General features: G+C 45.2%; 1 protein-coding gene across 9 annotated transcripts in view; it reads left to right on the plus strand.

The window, feature by feature from the left end:
* Positions 1-18,412, plus strand: part of AKAP13 (A-kinase anchoring protein 13) — a 321,421-nt gene that overhangs the window by 80,120 nt on the left and 222,889 nt on the right. For all 9 annotated transcript variants that reach the window (XM_059714583.1, XM_019477514.2, XM_019477513.2 and 6 more), the window contains one exon: positions 16,439-16,482. In XM_059714583.1, coding sequence (XP_059570566.1) covers positions 16,439-16,482 — 44 coding nt within the window. The remainder of the gene's footprint in view (positions 1-16,438; positions 16,483-18,412) is intronic.

Raw genomic sequence — 18,412 nt, forward strand, 5'->3', positions numbered from 1 at the left:
AGTAACATTCCTAGTGCCACTGTCTGTCAGATGGTGCATGGACTGCTGTGCAAATGGCTGCTTTCCAGCCGAAAGGATCATTATCCTGTTATCTGTATGGCTCTTCTTTAGTTTGCATTAAACAACGCAAGACCTTTTTATATGAAATAACAAGTACATCGTAGAGCCTGGACAGTCCAAACACAATTGGCTACAGCTTTTTTCCCCCAAAAAAGGCTTGTGAATTTGTGAAGCCTCATTTTTTGGATGACGCCTTATGAAGGACCTAGATTTTTGGCAGAACTTGTGACCTTTCCTATGAAAACCAGAACCCTTTGAGAGAGCACCCCAAAGCAGTGGTGGCTCTTACAACTTCAGGACAATTATTGTTGTGGACTCTAGATCTTTAGCAGAGGTCTTCAGATGACTGGACTGGCTGCTAATGGATTTGCAGCTAGGGGATTGCTGCCTTGCACAGAGATGAGGCAGAAACAGCTGTTTCACAACTTGCTTGATTAAATTTGGATGCATGCATAGACACATACTTTCATGAGCACAGAGAGTGCACTTGTTGCACTCCCATTCATTGAAGCCAACTGTTAGTTTCTAACTTATCTGTAGCCCTGATGAGAAAAGTCAGACTGAAATGTTTCTTTTGTCAGTTAGGGCAGGATAGCTCTTCCTCTGTTGTTTGATGTATTCTGCAAATAGATACTTCATAGCCTGTCAAATCTGTAGCGTCTGTTTGTGTTGAGTACAGTCACATTAGTAAAAGCATCTGTCTTTGAAAGCATTTATCACTTGTCACAGTGGGTATTTAAAAGTAGAAATAGGCAAGTGAGGGACAAGATAATGCCTTAGAGCAGGTGAATCCATCAGTAGAGCATCATAATGTAATGCAGGACATAGGCAGCGCTGTCCCGGAGTTTATGTACACCGTGCCCTATTACAGACCATGCACATTTTTTAAAAAGCCAGTCTTTGTGTTACACAAATAGATCTGGATTCAGGAAAGAGGCTTATGACAAGATGAGATCAGTTGGTATAATTAGAGCCAGCTGATAATCCTTTTTTACTCTCTAGTTTCAACATTTACAGTACTTCTTTCTATTTATTTGAAGTTGGGCACATGGGCTTTGGAGTGGTGAGTGCTGGCATTTGGATTCTGGCTCTTGAGACTATTTTTCCAGAGAGGGGAGGGTGGGGGGAGAGAAGCCACCAGCCAGGTGCATTTGCAGACGGGGACTGCTGCTTCCCTCTCCTAGGTGTGGGGAGTGTTGGCTTTATTAACAGTAGCTGCTGTTTGATCTGCCTCCAGCATTTCAGTTGGAAAGTGAGTAATCGCTTAATGATTTTAACAATTTTGTAACTGGAATGTTGCAGAAGGAAGAATGGAAAAGCATGTGTGTGGTGGAGGGGGCTCTTTTTTCAGGCTGGAAGCCAGAGTGCGACTTGCTGTTTTCTTTCTATTGTTCCTTTTCGTTTCTGTTGCATGCACAGGTTGTTTTGGTGGGGTTTTTTTTTCTCCTGAGCGGCACAAGAATGTGGTACAAGCTAGATTTTCTTCACTATGTCTTCAGAAACTGGGAAACTCCTCACAACTTTTGGACTGCGTGTAGCTGGTTTGGTCACCTGCCAGCCTAGGATGCTCGTGGGATGGAGCTGCTGATTGCTGCTCCTCCCACGGAAGAAAATGTACCCATTAGGAAGCTGGCAGCCAACAGCACAGACAGGGGTGGGCATGTGCCTCATGACCCAGCTCAAAGAGATCATTTGGTTTCGTTGGCCAGGTAGATGCATAAGTTGAGGTTCCCTGATCTCTCCAATGTAGTGGTGTCAGTGTTTCCAGCCTTGTGGTGCTGAGGAATCTAGAAGCATTGCTAGGATTTCCCCATACATACTACAGCCCAAAAATGGTGCTGAGGAATAGGCTGAAAACCGCAAGTGACTCTCTTAGCTGTGCCAATCCCAGGTTTTACAGATTCAAGTGGTAAAGGATGGTTCAGCAGCTTAGCTTTTAGCCTGGGACTCGGAAGGAAGGTCTGTCTGAGCCTAGTAGCCCTTTGGGCTAGCATGGTAAGGCATACTGATGTCTTAGCCAGGAGCAGAGAAGGGAGGGATGTGGCCAGGATCACATCCAGCTGCCATGGTCTCCCCAGCCTGAATAACCAGGCACCACCCTCTCTTTGGTCGCCTTTACACAAGCCTCATGCAGTACTTTAACTCGCATGTTCAGAGCCAAGATGCAGCCACCAGGCCCTGTGGGACTTGGGACACCTGAGTTCAGTTGTCTGCTCCAGCACTGACTACCTGTATGAATTTGGGACAGTTACTTGCTAGTTTTGTCTCATTCCCCCACCTGAAAATTAATATAATGTCATTGTCATACATCAAATTAAGAAGAATCCTAGTGAGCTTTCTGCAGTATTCCCACCCCAGTGGCAGGCTGCTTAGATGGCACCCCAGGATTAACTGCCAGCTATTGTCAGAAGGTCAGGGAAGGGGGACAAAGCCCTTTCCATGTGGTAATGGAGGTGTAATATGGCATCTAAGGTAGCAGGAAAGATGAAGGTCTGTTTAACACACAGTGGGCACATCTACATGTTCATTGGTGCGCCTTTGTTACTGCGCATTGAGTTTGGTACAGGTTTCCCTCCCTTTATGCTGTACATGCATTCCTGGAAAATGGCGTGTAACTCAAATTGGCATAAAGGGAACCCATTTTACAATGTAACAAATAGGGATACGTTCCAAGACCTTGACTGTGCTGACCCGCAGACCCATTTCTACCACTTTTACAAGACAATTTTGGTACTTACCGACAGTACGCACAAGCACAGGGCACTGCCATAATGGGGATGGCAACTACAGAAACACATGTCGCAGACAATGCGCGAGGAGCACAAATCCACACAGGAGACTATATTTTGATGCACATCACTCCCACAGTGCACTGCTCAAAGCAGCTGACTGCCGGCTTCCATCACATCGATGTCGTAAAAGTGAATTTACCTTGTTATAATGAATTTTGGTATAAAAGGTCATCGCATTAAAGCGAATTCGCACGTACAGAACCTGCATAAAGCGAAAGAAACCTGTACTTCTAGTATGAGATAAAGGTGCAGTAGCTGCACTAATGTGCAGTAGCAAAGGCAAACTTTTTTGTGACAATGTGTAGTAGACTAGCTCTACTGCACATTAGCACGGTTTTTCCTGTGACGCGCTCATGCCTAGCAGAACACTCCGCTGTGTATTAAGGCATCTCGTGTAGACGTGCCCGCAGACTCCATTTCAAGGTGAGTTTCATTGTTTTTGGGGGTGAACTGGAATTTTGGAGAATAAGGAACCTGCTGGAGGTTGAAGATTTAATTGAGACACGGCCAACCTGGACCTGGTTGGTTCCACACAGCTTCATGCGCTGTGCTTCAGTGGGGGTACTTCGAGTACACCCATGAAACCAGGCCAGGTTTCAGTCTGGTAACAAAGCACTTTCAGTTCTGAGTTTCAGGGAGGTAAGGTGTACAAAGCAAGTTAATCTGTATCCAGAGTGTTTTGTTAAATCATTAGTCAATGAAATCAGTGACTCTGTTGGCTTTTGTTCCCTATTGTGTCTTTTTTTTTTCCCCCTTCTTGGTGTGGTTTAATAACCAGGATAACCTGATCTGTTAAGGTTGTTGCTGTAATAGCTAGCTGCTTGAATCCCATTTGTTGGGCTGCTGTGCCTCGAGGGCAAGGATCTGGGGTTTCCAGCTATCAGAAAGAGGCTGCTTTTCAAGTACTAGTGTATTTTTTCAAGTTAAACGTGTTCCCTCTCTTTTCAGCTGTGTTGGGATGGGAAATCACAACATGTAATTTGTATCATCTCCTTCCTTTCCCCTTAACACTGTGTTAGTCTCTCCTAACTCTAGCCATCCTCCAAATATGGAGCTTGCTGTTGAATTAGCTCTGCTATGCTCTCAAGTTAGTGCATGGGGAGCAAGGCTGATCCCACCTTAAATCTTCAGGTTCCAGTTCCCCAGAAGAGTCTTGCGTCAGCTGCGGCTGAACAAAGCCCCTTGCGTTTGCACTGGAATAGCAGTGTGTGGTTCCGGTTGCCTCGGACAGGACACAGCTGGGGAGCCGGCATCACCTGTGGAAACGCTGCACTTGAACCATTTTTAGAAGCAGTCCATTGAACAGGAAACCATAAGCATCAGCGAGTTCTTTAAACACCCAGGGTCATAAACAAATGTCTGTCTCTCACCTTTCTTTTTAAGTTCTAAACTTGGCAAATCAGCCGTGATTTTGTCAAAAAACTGCCTTTTTAAAACTTAACATTTTTAAAGGGCCAGCACTTTTCTAATTGTCCCCTTCTTTCCACATGGCATTCAGAGACTTGTGGTGGGAGCAACCTACTCTTTTATTTCTTTGCAAAATCTCCCCTTGAAATATTTGCCACTGTGTCTCCAATATCCTGTCTAGTCTCTGACCAGATGTTGCAGAGAAGCATGCAAAGCCCATGCAATGGCCAATTAAACATCACCATGGCTATGGGGAAGCATCTTCTTAACCTCATGCAATTAGTGGTTGACTTCTGTCTTGGAGCATGTGGGCCGATCTATCTAAATGTTTATCCTAACTGGTATAACAGCAACTGTCTTCTCATTTGAGAAGCAAAGGGTTTAAACTACAGCAAAGCAGATTTAAGTTAAATATACATATAAAGAAAACTTCTCTACTGTCAAAGTAGAAAGCTGTGCTGGGAAGCTGTGCAAGCTCCTTCATTGAAGATTTTAAGGAATATATTGGATAGGCATTTGTCTTGAGCAATACTACATCCTGCATTTGTGTGAGGGGGTTTGGACTGGATGGTCATTCCACCCTTTGGACTCTGAGTCATGCAAATATCTAATCCTTTCTGTAATAGTGCTAATGTCTTTGCTTCTGTAGCATATTTTGGCAGTGAGTTGCACAGGTTACTTCTCTCTGCATGCAGAGCATTTTTCATAGATTTCATAGACATTAGGGCTGGAAGGGACCTTGGAAGATCATTGAGTCCAGCCCCCTGCCCCAGGGGCAGGAAGTCAGCTGGGGTCACAGGATCCCAGCAAGATAAACGTCAAATTGACGCTTAAAGGAATCCAGAGTAGGTGCTTGCAGGCCTTGGGGGCTCAGACTGTAAAGTTCTTCCTTATGTCCAGCCTGAAACAGCCTTGGAGAAATTTGTGACTATTTGACCTTGTCATCACATGGGGCGCTCTGGTGAACAGGCATCCCCCCAGATCCTAATGTTACACCCCTTATATACTTATAGGCAGCTACCAGGTCCCCCCGAGCCTGCACTTTTTCCAGGCTGAAGAGTCCCATGGCTCTCAGCTTGTCATCATAAGGCCTGTTTTTCTGCCCTCTGATCGTATGCGTGGCTCTCCTCGGCACTCTCTCAAGCTTCTCCATGTCCCTTTTGAATTGTGGAGCCCAGAATTGTATACAGTACTCCAGCTGCGGCCTCACCAAGGCTGAGTACAACGGGAGGATGACATCCTGGGATTTGATAGAGAAGCATCTGTGGATGCAAGCCAGAGTTTTCCTCGCTTTGCCGGCTGTAACATCACACTGGTGGCTCATATTCATCTTGCAGTCAATCATGATCCCCAAGTCCCTTTTGGCCGTGGTGCTAGCAAGCGTAGCACTGCCGAGCCTATAAGCATGCTGCAGGTTTTTCTTCCCAAGGTGGAGTACCTTGCATTTTTTGGTGTTGAACGCCATTAGATTTTTGTCCGTCCGTTTTCCGAGCCTGCCAAGGTCAGCCTGGATTACCATCCTGTCCTTGGGTGTGGATGCTTTTCTCCAAAGTCTGGTGTCATCAGCGAACTTGGCCAGTCCACTTCTGACAGCAATGTCCCCATCATTAATGAAGATGTTGAAAGGGATAGGCCCAAGGACGGAGCCTTGGGGGACCCCACTGGTCACAGCGCACCACAACGATTGACTTCTGTCAGCTGCCACTCTCTGGGTCCGACCTCTAAGCCAATTCCCCAGCCAGAGGACTGTGATGTAGCCAAGGCCGCAATTGGCCAGTTTTTCTATAAGGTGATCGTGGGATACCAGATCGAAAGCTTTTTTTTAAAGTCGAGATCTATGATGTCAATCTCTTCTCCCTTGTTCAGGTGATATGTCACCTGGTCATAGAAGGAAATGAGATTGGTCAGGCAAGACCTACCCACAACAAACCCGTGCTGGCTATCCCTCAAGAAGTTGCCTTCAGCCAATTTGTCAAGAATGGTCTCTGATTTTTCTCCAGGATCTTCCTGGGGATGGACGTCAGGCTGATGGGCCTGTAGTTCCCTGGATCTACTTTCCTCCCTTTCTTGAAGATAGACACCACATTGGCCTTCTTCCAATCTTTGGGCACTTTGCCTGAGCGCCACAAGTTCTCGAAGATCCGTGCCAGGGGCAGAGCTGTGATGCTTGCCAGCTCCTTAAGTACCCTAGGGTGCAAACTGTCTGGGCCAGCTGACTTGAAGGTGTCCAGCCTCTCGGTGTTCCTTCACATGGTCAACATTGATGAAGGGTAACAGTTCTCCCTCACCCTGGCTGTCCCATACCATATTGAGCAGGCCCATCCCTTGGGGCTGGTGAAAAACCGATGCAAAATACCCATTGAGCAGGCTGACTTTTTCCGGTTGTCAGTTGACCCATATGGTTTAGCAGGGGTCCACTAATAACCGACGCGGAGAAAAAAGCCAACCGGCTCAATTTTATTAATCCTTTCATTTTCTCTTATTAATTGTGACCCTTTTATAATATGAGACTAGGTGTCCCTGAATTACTTTCTCCATGTGTATATGTCATAACATTAATTAACTGTCTTTTTGCTAGCCTAAATGGCTCCAGTCCTTTTAATTTCCCGAAGGAAGGCCAGGGAAAAGCAGTGATAGATGGATACTAGTGCTGGTTATTACACAGTGGCTTACGGCTGTTCTTTATACAACATGGATGAAAATCACAGCACAGCAAGGCCAGCCGAAATCCTGTACATCAGCTGAGTTGCTCGTACGCCCAACCTCCATGATGTGAGAGTAGTCGGTTTTCATTCAGAATGAAAGCAAAAATGGAATTGCATTTTGCTTTGAGTCATCTCTCCTTTGGCAGTATTTTGCCTTTGGAATTTGCATCGGTTGTAATAATCTAGCTAACTTCCTTTCATTATTTTAGATTTTTTAAAGATTATAGTTACTACTAAGGTCAAATAGTCAGCAGCTGATAACAGAAAAACTAAAGGGTGATGGAGGAATCTAGCAGAACAGAATTGTGCACCACTCAGAAGGAAAAGGAGATGAAGTTCAAGCTCTATATGTCACCAAGATTTATCTGGAGGAACTCGAGTAAAAGAATCATTTTTATTATTATTAATGTGGATTATCATAGCATGAAAGTTCAGCATTGCAGAGGAGGGAATTTATCCTCAAGCTGCCAATCTGTCTGCCTTCTCAGGAACCCACACCCTCCTTGTCTTCTGCTCCCATCTTTGTTTGTCTTGAGGAGGTTTGAGCATAAGCACTTCAGGGCTGTAAACCTGTGTCTCTGTTTGTAGCTTGTATTATGTATGGTCAGTGTTTTATAACAGTGTGTCTGGGTGGGAGTGTTCTCCAGGATGCCTTCTGTGTTTTGCTGAATGAGTAGCTTGATGCTTTTGGAAGCTTGATTTCATTGTTGTAATGCAGGTAATAGAAAACTGAACCATGCCAGCAAGTTAGGAGGGCTAAGTTTGCTTTTATTTAGCATGGTTCGGGCTGTATTTAAGAATTTAGGGAGCACTTGATCCAGGACCATTGAAGTTGAAAAGTACCACCGAATGAAGTGGCTATTGGTTAGACCCAGCTCCATTCATGTTCTGTTAAATCTTCTCAACTTCTCTAAACTCTATCAAGTGTTATAAGCTATTGTTGTGCCCTAAAGTTAAAATGTAAGGAGTGCTATATAGGCATTTGGCTGCTGTATTCATCACTTAGTGTTTAGCATGGTACCTCAAGACACATGTGCGTTTGGGTACTCTCTCGCAATGTGAAAGGAAGTCAGCCTGGATGTGGAGCCAGTCTAGCTTGAGAGGGAATACATGGCTTGGATTGCTCTGTGAGATGTTATGTGAGCCAGCTGATTCCAGTGTCATCCAAGTCCTGTTTTGGCAGACTGGCTTTATACAATTAATCTCACATTGCGTCATAGTCAAATAATCCTTTAGTTCCTTCTTCTCAGCTTCAGGCCTTCGCGATGCTTATATGTGATATCCCTGACAGCTGAGTTCAGCTTGTACTTTGTTGTCCATCAGATCTCTTTTCAGATGTTTTCCATGAGGCCTACACAACCCCCATAGCATTCTCATGATCTTTGCACTTTCAAATCAAAGCACCTCTTGGCAGGAACGGCCTTGGAAACTACTAAGCAGTCAGTCAGAGCTTCTCCAACGATGACCAAAGCTAATGAAAGAAAATACTTCCTAGAATACTTCTAGACCAAACTCAAGTGCTTGATCCGGCCCACTGACAGGCCCCATACCACTCTTCTGGCCCATGGGGCCAAAAGGTCCAACATCACTGGTACAGTGTCTCGTCCAGCAGTGTCTTAATTCTGGTCAAAGCCTTTTGGGTGCTACAGCAGTGCAAACCAAACTAAAAGGTTTAATACTGTCAGATATTCCTGCTGTCCAGGGCAAACAGGAATTGCATTTATTCCTCCATCTCCACCTCCCCCTGTAAAATTAAATGCAAAATAGCACAAAGTCTCTTGTATGGATTTTAATAACTCGAGCACAATCTTGACGTTCAACGGGGCAGAAGGATACTTTTTCATAATAGGAAAAGTAGTAGCTTCATATTGCTCTCGCTCTTCCAGACCTATGTAGACTTTCACAGAGTTTAAACCATTGCTGCTTTCAAGAGCTTGAAACTGGAATTGCTATTTTGTACCCTACTTACAAATTTGCAAAGGATTTTACTCTGTTATCTGAAGGGGAGAGATGGAATTGAACTCCAGGGAAATTGTAAAGTATGTGTCTGAATTGCTACAAAGGCTGTGACAAGCCTGACATGCATTGAATTTCAAATGGTTCGGCTATTTGAAAGACCTATTATGAGCATTTGCAGGTGGCTACTCCTAAAGAAAGAGAAAGGTGTATAGAGCTGAAAATGGCCCAGCTGTATACATGGCTATCTCTTCACTCAAGAGAAACCATGGATATGCTTCAGCTAAATACATGTCCATCTTCTTTCTGCTTTCTGTATGAATGTACCAACAAGTGAATTTTCAGGAGGAAGGTTGTTTTTCCTTGTTTTTTCAAACTACTAGGATGCCGCGCAATGGGGGGCAGGCATTAGAAGCACCTGTATATAAAGCATTTATGAAATGTTCACTATTTGAGAATGTTCCCATAAAATGGCTCAAACCTGGATCCAGCATGCTGCATATTATAGTCCTGGGTGAAAGGGCCCTGAACTCAGTGCCTGTAGGCTTGTATGAATCAGTATTACACACATGCATGAGAACAGAGTGGAGCAAAGGGCATGAATGATCCTAATTTTAGGCCCACCCACTTCGAAATTATCCTCCTTCTGATTAATGCAGGATGTTGTCATCAACTTGGCGGTGTCTGTTCAGCTTAATTGCTTAAAAAAAACCCAAAAGATTTGCCTGGGTCAGTGGGGTGGCATGACAGCTGTGTTTGGGGTGAGGGCACGCTTTCAGCAGGCCTTGTACTGAAGAATCCCACATAGTCTACAAGCTGGCAATGCGTAGTCCCTCCACGCACATCCCAGATTCCACGGCAGCACCGAGCGGCAGACTTCTCTTACCAGGCAGTACTTCTTGCCAAAGTGTAAAATCTTTTTTTTTTTTTTTTTTTTTTAATCTTGTTTTATATAGCAGCGGAATAAATTTGCAGGGAGCACTGTGAAGAAATATACAGGTCTCAAACATACGAGATGTGATTGCGGAGGCTAACGTGGCATGTGGCACAACTGACATTATCATGGGGTTCCCATAGAAGTGGCTGCTCCCTAGAATTTGTTAAACCTTGATGCTAAAAGCTCTTTGAGATTTAAATAGCAAATAGTAGCAAGTCAAATTCTGCTGTGACCCTTGGACATGAGTAGTGGTAACCAAAGTGCCTCAGCAGCATATGCACCGAGAAGGCGCAGTTGTGACAAACGTGCTCCGATACAAATGGGGGAAAAAAGTGCAGTTCATTGGTCCTGCAGAGTGTGCAGATGTTGTGCTATTTGTGATTGAAGGCAAGGCATGACCAATGCATGCAAGTAAGCATGCATCTCCCCCTGCCAAAAAAAAAACCAATCCAATTCCTGCAGCGTTTCAGATAATAAGCTGAGTTGTGTATCACCTCGTTGAGTTACAGTAGCATGTTCTCAACCTTGCTGGGGCTGGCCTGTATATCAACACCCATACTGAGCCATTCTCTTTACTTGCTTCAGGCCGTCATGGCCCAGTTTCCTCTTCCGCCCCTTATCCCTAGTACAACCATACGCAGGGAAAGGTATTTAGACCTAATGTTTGTTTTCAAGCCATTAGGCGAAAATTTATCAAAGCTATGCTTTGTCCTGGGAGAAGACATCACACTTTTCAGGTCTTGTATTTTTTATTATATTAGCAGGACAAAACAATTCAGGTTGTTCTCTCATCTGTTTAGAACTATATGTGGTTGAGTTAGCAATTGAGGTGCACCGATGCATTGGTCTGATATCGGATCGGCACCAGTGTAAAGAAAATCGACTGTATCAAATCGGTCTGGTGTGGCCAATAATTTGGCCAATAAATGTTTGTGCATGTGCGCAGCCCCAGCACAGCATGTAGGCAATGAGGAGCACAGCCTGGCAGCATGGAGCGCTGCGTGCAGCTGGTAAGTCTGTGGTGATAGGGGAGTGGGGAGGGAAGTGGCATGCGGGGGCAGATCAACGCCTCCCATGGTGAGGGAGCAAGTGGTGCTGGGGCAGGCATTTCCCAGGCAGAGTGGGTGCAGGACGGAGCCACGGCTCATCCTGGGGGTGGTGGCGGAGCAGCTCCCACTGCTGTGTGTCACTTGTCTGCCAGCTCCCACCACTTACCCGGGGAGGAGGGGTGGTGGCTGGGGCCCGGGGGTCATGCTGTGATGTGCTCAGGGCGGGCAGTGCTGGGAGGGGGCTATGGCAAAATATGGGGTGGCTGCAGCCCCCACCCCCGGAGCCTCCCTTTTACTGCCACTGCCTGCCCTGAGCACAGTGCTGCACCCTGCCTGCCCTGCCCTGCCCTGCCCTGCCCTGCCCTGCCCTGCCCCCCTCCCCATGGAGACCCCCCCCACCTGGACCAGCCGCAGCTCTATCCAGTGCCCTCGCTGTCCCAGCTGGGCAGCACCTACCCCAGCCCCATTACCCCCCTCACCATAGTGATCTGCCCCTCCATGCCCCTTCCCTCTCTTCCCTCCCCCCTTTCACCACAATAGACTTACCAGCGAGAGAGAGCTGTATCGGAAATCGGATCGGTATAGGTGAATATCCCTCCTTAAAAATTGGCTATCAGTATCGGCCCCCCAGATCTCTGTCGGTGCACCCCTAGTGATGTAGCTGTGATGCACCAGGAACTTTGTGAGAAGCAAGGATTTCTTAAGGTCATATATTCTCTTGGACCAAATGCATGGTTTGCACAGTGTGTGACAGGCTTTCAAATGCAAGATATTCCTCATCTCAGCTCATTTGCAAAAGCTTGTCTAACTCCATCCCAGCTATACAGTTGGTCCAATAGAAGATGTTACCCTAAGAAATCCTTGTCTCCAGCTATATCTGAGCATTTTTTAATTCCACCCATCTCCAAACAAAGAATTTTAAGTGGCTGACACATGGCGTTTCCAGCTGCATCCCTCTTGCTGAACAGAGAGCTCATTCTACCGGAGCACAATTACTGTTTTCCACCTGCCCCAGGAATGTTGCAGGGTCTGAGATCTGTTCATTGACACTGTGGAGTAATTGCTGACCTCTCTCATATACCATGCCTTGGAGTTGGGTGCTAGGTCAGAAACCAGATTCCAAATTTGCAAGAGGAAATACCGTGATCAGCTGTATCAGTTGCACTGGTGAACCTCTTCAGTTCCACCATCCTGAGTGGCATCCTTTACCAGTCGCTTGCAGCAGATCCATGCTGAAGCAGACTCGGAGAGGAGCAAGCCGCTACTTGTCTGAATGTAACTCCAACTGAATTTGTAACAGCAACTGCTGTTCTTGGAGCTTGCTGAAATCTTGAAACACCATAAACTACGAATCGCAGGGAACTGTGACAGGGTGCAGCTGTTCTCCCTCTTCTGCCCTTGCAGAGGTAGTACAGATTGGGTGCAGCATGTTGCTGCTGCAGGGTGTCCTTGTCTAAAAATCTGTTCATGGGCCATCGTGAATTCAGGAGACTTGCCCCATCCAAGGAGTTGGCAGTGGTCTCTTTCCCACTCATTTAGTTTCTGTTTTTCTTCTTGTATATCCCTTCCTCTAACTTGTAAAGATTTCATTATAGCTGGCAATGTCTCTATCACAAAATGCAGTTATTTCTAGAGGCTTGACCTCTGCCCTCCCCATCTTCTGCCATCTGCAGGTGTCCCAATTCTTTCCCCTTTTTCTTTGAGTGTCAGGCTGCAACCTCAAACCTGGACCTCATCCTAGCCTCCTACTTTACTGAATTAGGCTGGCTTGAAACTTCCAGCAGGGCCTAACCCTCTGCCTACTCTGTCACCCGAGTAGCTGGCCAGGGCCAAATGACCATCTGCTTCTCCCCAGATAAACCCCTGCACAAGAAGAGGCAGTGACTCAACCTGACCCAAGACCGCTTCGCCGGTCCCTCCAGCTTGCTCTTGGACTCCATCCTCTGGTTGATCGTCTGGTTTCTTGATTTGGGTCTCTTCTAGACCCTGCTCTCACATTCATTTTCTGGCTTCCTGATCTGGTTTTGCCCTCAGATCCTGCTCACCCATCCTGCCCTTGGTTGGTGCCCTGATCCCTGGGTGACCCCAGACCTGGCCATCTACATCTCGGTGTGACGATGAGTGACACGGTGCTGTCTGCTCTTCTCCAGGGAGGCAGAGACCCAAGTATTTACTTGGATCACAGAGACCCAGACTTGTTGCTAAATGAGTACCAGTCTGGTGTAGCATTTCGCACAGAATTACGATGTCTGTACAGCAGGCGAGACAGTTAGATGAGACAGGAAATTTCTCTTACTGGGTCTCCTGCTAAATTCTTGTCAAGAGGAAGAATTTCTGTCTTATATGGATGTTCTGCTCCATGGTAGTTTTCTCTTAACAGCAAAGTTAATTCTGATACCTTCCTATGAAGTGTGGGTGTATGTGTGTTGAAATAGCCCCTTGGAGCTAAAACGGCTTGATTGCCTCTGTCAAGAACATAAAATAGCATCCTGTTGTTCTTGTTAAGTGCAGCAAAATAGGCCTTGGGATGAGATTGTAAGCACATAGCATATTTTAAAAAAAGCATAGCTAACATTAATGAAAAGTGCTAGAATGGCAACTTTTGGCTGTAAAATCCTCCTCCTTTCTCCATAGAACAGCTCTCTTGTATAGTGGCAGGCAGCTTTTCTAATATTTGCATGTAATGTGTCTCAAGATGGTTGTTCGGGCAACAGGAGGAGACTGCATTTGACATGGCCCACCTGCTTTCTGCTGCTACTGCCAACAGAGGAACCAGATGTTGCTCTCAGCTGCATGGCTGCCTGTCTACCAGGAACTGGACTGAAGCTAAAACTGAATTGCAGATTAATCTACACCTGTGTTATAATTAATATCAAAATTGCTATTTACAGCAGTCTACTTCCTAACCATTTTTCCAGTTAGGAACAAGCACGTAATACAAGCAGCTCTTTCTTCCTGTGACCTTGTCTCTCCTAGCTTCCTGGTGTTCTACCACTGGCTCAGCTTCTCTGGTGACGGGAAGGGCAGGATCCTCTAGTCTAATGAGATGCACCCCTTTTATTACAGTGACTTGCTGTGAACAGGGTGGTAAAAATGTCTGATGCATGCTGCAGCACTCACCATTTCTATAAACTGTTGGAGCACCATTGGGATATTCTGTGGGGAAGGCACGGGCTATTTTAGCGTCAGATCACATTGGTTTAATGACACAAGAAGGTGTGGGAATTTGAGATCTTGGTTTGCCTTCTAACTGGTTTCCCTCCTCCCCAGCTTCCCTTCCCTAACATCACCACAAACATGTACAATACCAGGGCTAAGGACTTAAATTTAGCTTAGAAAAATATCTTCCACCCTACGGCTGCTTCTCTTTTTGCACTGCAGGGTGCACATTGTTTTGAATTCTGGTCTCTCTAATTCTGCTACCTGTCAAGCTCAGCTTTACAGAACGGGTCCCAAGAAAAACAGGAAGTGGTGGCTAAAACCACGTGGTTGGCAGCCACCTGCAGTTCCTCTGTGGGGTGGTGCAGCACTTCTGTGAGCATCCTTGAATACTGCAAGGCCCTCACTTTCCAAGGGATGGGTCAGGATTGGGCAGTTCTGCCCCGCACATGTCTCACTCTGTGAAGAATTCTTGTGTATTCGTTTAAAAAGTCTTTCATGTGTCATGTCATGTGTGGTTGAGCTTCTGCAGAATGCTTCCAAGCAGTGCAAAAATCCCAGCAGCTCAAGACACTTGTATTGTACTTGTATTGTATTGTTTTTAGCTTATATTAACTACATGCAAACAATGAGACAGCAGTGGTTAAATTGCTTTCAGGCTCTAAAGGATGTACAGGTTAGACCAGCGTTTGGGATGGTTTAGGCCTGCCTTCAGCAGAAAGGTTGGGCCAGGTGACCTCCTGAGGTCCTTTCCAACCTTGGGGGTTTTTTTGTTTTGTTTTTTTTTAATGATGGTGGTGCAAACGCTGATTATGTCTGTTCATTTTCTGGCAGAAACCGGACAGAACAATATTTCATCCTTGATGTGAAATCTTCACGTTCCTGCCTTGTTCATGGGAGGAAAGCTTCCCAACCTCTAATTTTTTTCTTCTTTCTGAGATGTGATCCTTCTGGGAACTGAGTTGACCTCACCCCCTAATTGGTGGGAGAGGGTGTTATTGAGCTCCTTCTCTCTCTCTTGCAAAGGCAGAGTCAGACTCCTTCACGGCATGTGAAGTCCCCACTGTTTAAGGTGTTAGACCTTGGAATCAAGCCAGCGAGGAGTACTAGGCACTGCAGATCCCAAATGAACCCTAAACCTCTACCCCAGTGTTATTTTTGGTGTGGGTTTGTTAGTTCCTATACAGACACCCAACAAAGCTCGTGGTCCCTGTCTTGGCGTGCTTATTGAGGAAACTGGAGTTGCTTTACTGGAGTTAAATAGGCTTTGGATCAGAACTAGCATGGTAGCAAGAGATGAAGGGCAAGCAAACAGGAAGGATACACATGGTAACATGTAACAGGCAGCGAGCGGATTCTTTCTGGCTTTGTCTATGCAAAGCCGACAGCTGGAGCGCAGACGTGTTTGCCGTGTGTGCGATTCTGATTGCACGTAGATGCCATTCGCCTTCAAACCACAACAATCAACTAGTGAAGTAACCAGGGTGACTGCAGATTCTTGTGAACCTGACACGCTTCCCTGGGACCTTCAGATGCTGAGAGAAATCTCGTTTTAAAAAGGTGGGGGGAAGGGGGTTGTCATTGAGAAGCTCCACTTGTAGCAGATTCAGCCCATGCCCATTCCCACCCTGAGTTTTGTCTCGACTTAATTTGATTTTGTTGTTTACAAATTAAGCCTCAGTTCAAGAATTATACTGACCTTTGCGGTCCCTAGTTTTTTTGCCCTAAAGGATACCTGGTATGTCCCCTTTTCCTTAAAGGGGAAACCTCTTTGTTTGTTTTAACCTCAAAACTGTTTAAAAGATCCCTGGGTTTAGTTGTTGAGATTAAGCTGCAAAACAGCTCTACATGGCAGTGACGGGACTAATGCATCTCCTTTTTCTGCAAGCCTCTAACCTAGTCACAGCATCATGCCCTGCCTGCTTTAAAATTGCAACGTTCTTTTCCAAAAGTCCCATTAAGTGTCTCACAAAATGGCTCTTCTCAGAAGATGTGGTTTTCACTTCTTCCTTCACTTCTAGCTTGTAAGAAAATGCACTGCTTGTAAAACTGAAGGACAAAAAACATTGGCTTGAGTCTCATGCCATCTGTACTCTGGGCAGAGAGCACCTAAAGAGCTTTGCCAGTAGTTGTATTGATTGGGGGGGGGGGGCGCTCATCGTCTGATATGAGCAAAGACGGATCTACTCCTTGTATTAGTTATATCTGAAATCATAAGGCAACGTAGCATGAAACTTGCCATTGGAAAAAGGTTTATCCATTGTGGTGAGCTTGTGTGGACTGGCAGGTTTAGATTCTGTTGCAAACAAAAGAAGTGTTAATGTTTGAAGGATAAAGACAATGTTTTTAACCTCTCTTTCTTTTCCATTCTAGTGTTCTGGGTCATGAAACTTAATCCACAGCAAGCTCCATTATATGTGAGTAGAGCCATATTTTTGTTTGCTTTTCTGTTTCTTTTTTTCTTTTGACTTTTTAAATTTGCTTTTTCCTTTGTATTTATTTTGTGCCATTTCTCCACTTTCCAGGGACCCTAGCTTGTTTTGGTTTTTTGCTTCCCATGTAAATATGCAGTAAATCAGTGACAGGGAAGCATTTCAAGTAACACAGATGTCACCTTTGGACTGGAGTCTTGTAGGATGTTGTACCTTTGTTTGAGTGTGGTTGTGTGTAACTTATGTTGGTAAAAGCAAGAGTCTTTCTAGCCAATAAGATGGCTAGTGCAGTACCCACTGAAGGCAGTGATACTTAAGCTGTGGCAAAATTTCCTTCAAAGGTCTTGTTACAATTAGATTGCCTTGAAAAATTTTCCACTGCTGCTAGCATGGGCAAACCTTTGTTAAGTCCTTCTACTGGTAACACAGGTGAGTAGACAAGGCAATCCCTAGTCAGCAACTATAGACTGCTGCCTGGTGAGAACTGGCAGTAGATCTGTTCAAACCTTTCACATGGGGCACAGTTAAACTCTTCGAAACTAGGATTCACAGAGTTGTGCCAGCAGAAAGCTACCATATTTGCCTGCATACAACATGCACCTTTCCCCCAAAAAACAGCGACTGGAAATTGGAGTGCATCTTATAGGTGAGAAATATGGTAAATCCAGTTTCTGCTGCTCTGGGTAAAGCTGAAAGTAAAATCTGAAGCGATCCACAGGGAGCAGAACACTGAACAGGGTCCCTAGCTGCTGCTACTTGGTTACCCAAGGAAAGATCTTTTAATATGCACCTCTCCAAAACAAGGCACATACTGTATTCTGGGGTGTGTGTTGTATGCAAGGCAATACATTATTTCCCTTCACAGAGCAGGCTGCAATGGCCCAGAGGTCATTTTCCTCTTGCACATCTCTTCAGTGTCTGGTTCTGGATCAGGGGGCAAGTTCCTTAATGCAGCTCCTTTTCCTCTAAGCTCTCTCAGTTCCATATGGGAATCACAGCATGCCTTCCCAGCTGGGTCTAATGTTTAAGGGCTCTAGGATCCCTGTCCCTTTAAGGAGTAGATCATCCAGTGACGACAGTGGGTTAACCTCCATATTTTCGAACCCTGCTCTGAGAAGGCTTCTTGATATATGGTTAAAACTTCGTGGCCAATCTACCTTTCACCTTTGTTACCACCGTTGGACTTGAACCTGTGTTGTTGCTGGTGTGGGAGAGGGCTCATGTAAGCCCTAATCTTAGTATTACAGTAGGAGATGAGCAAGAGAGGTTATGAAGGGTGGGATGATAGTGCCTATTTTTTTTTCCAAAGCATTGGCTTTGGAAAGCATAGAAACATACCTAAAAGGCTTAGGAACATATAGTGACCTATATTTTGTGACTTTTTAAAATCTGCACATTTGTTCCATCACTGGCTTGAAACTCGCATTCCCAAAACACGTCCTTCCCATGCTCACAAAGCCCCCACGGCAGTGCGAGTCTCCTCTGAAAAATGACTGTGTAAAAATGGCCCACTGAAATCTACAGCTGCCTTCTGTGTAATCTTGAAACTAATTTTAGTCTGAAGGTTGGTAAATCACTAGCAGATTGTAGACATGTCAGCTCTGAAGGGACTTGCAGTTAGGACCTGCCAGAAAGCAATTTAAAGAAATTGCAGTTTATATACATATATATGATGTAAGCACTATATTAAAGGCAGATGAGCAAAACGAGCAGAGTTTAAATTTGAGTGTTTTAGATTAACTTTATGAATTTCCTTCTTGCAAGCACTTGTTTTCCCAGTCTTAAGCATCCACTTAACATGAGCAAGATTATGTTCTCATGTTCAATTAATTCTTTCCCACCGTTTTAATTGTTTTCTATTTAATAACTTAATGCAGTGCATACATTAACAAGTTTGTTTTTTCCTCCCCCACCC

Source organism: Alligator mississippiensis, chromosome 11 (assembly GCF_030867095.1).
Source record: "Alligator mississippiensis isolate rAllMis1 chromosome 11, rAllMis1, whole genome shotgun sequence".
Classification (NCBI taxonomy): domain Eukaryota; kingdom Metazoa; phylum Chordata; order Crocodylia; family Alligatoridae; genus Alligator; species Alligator mississippiensis.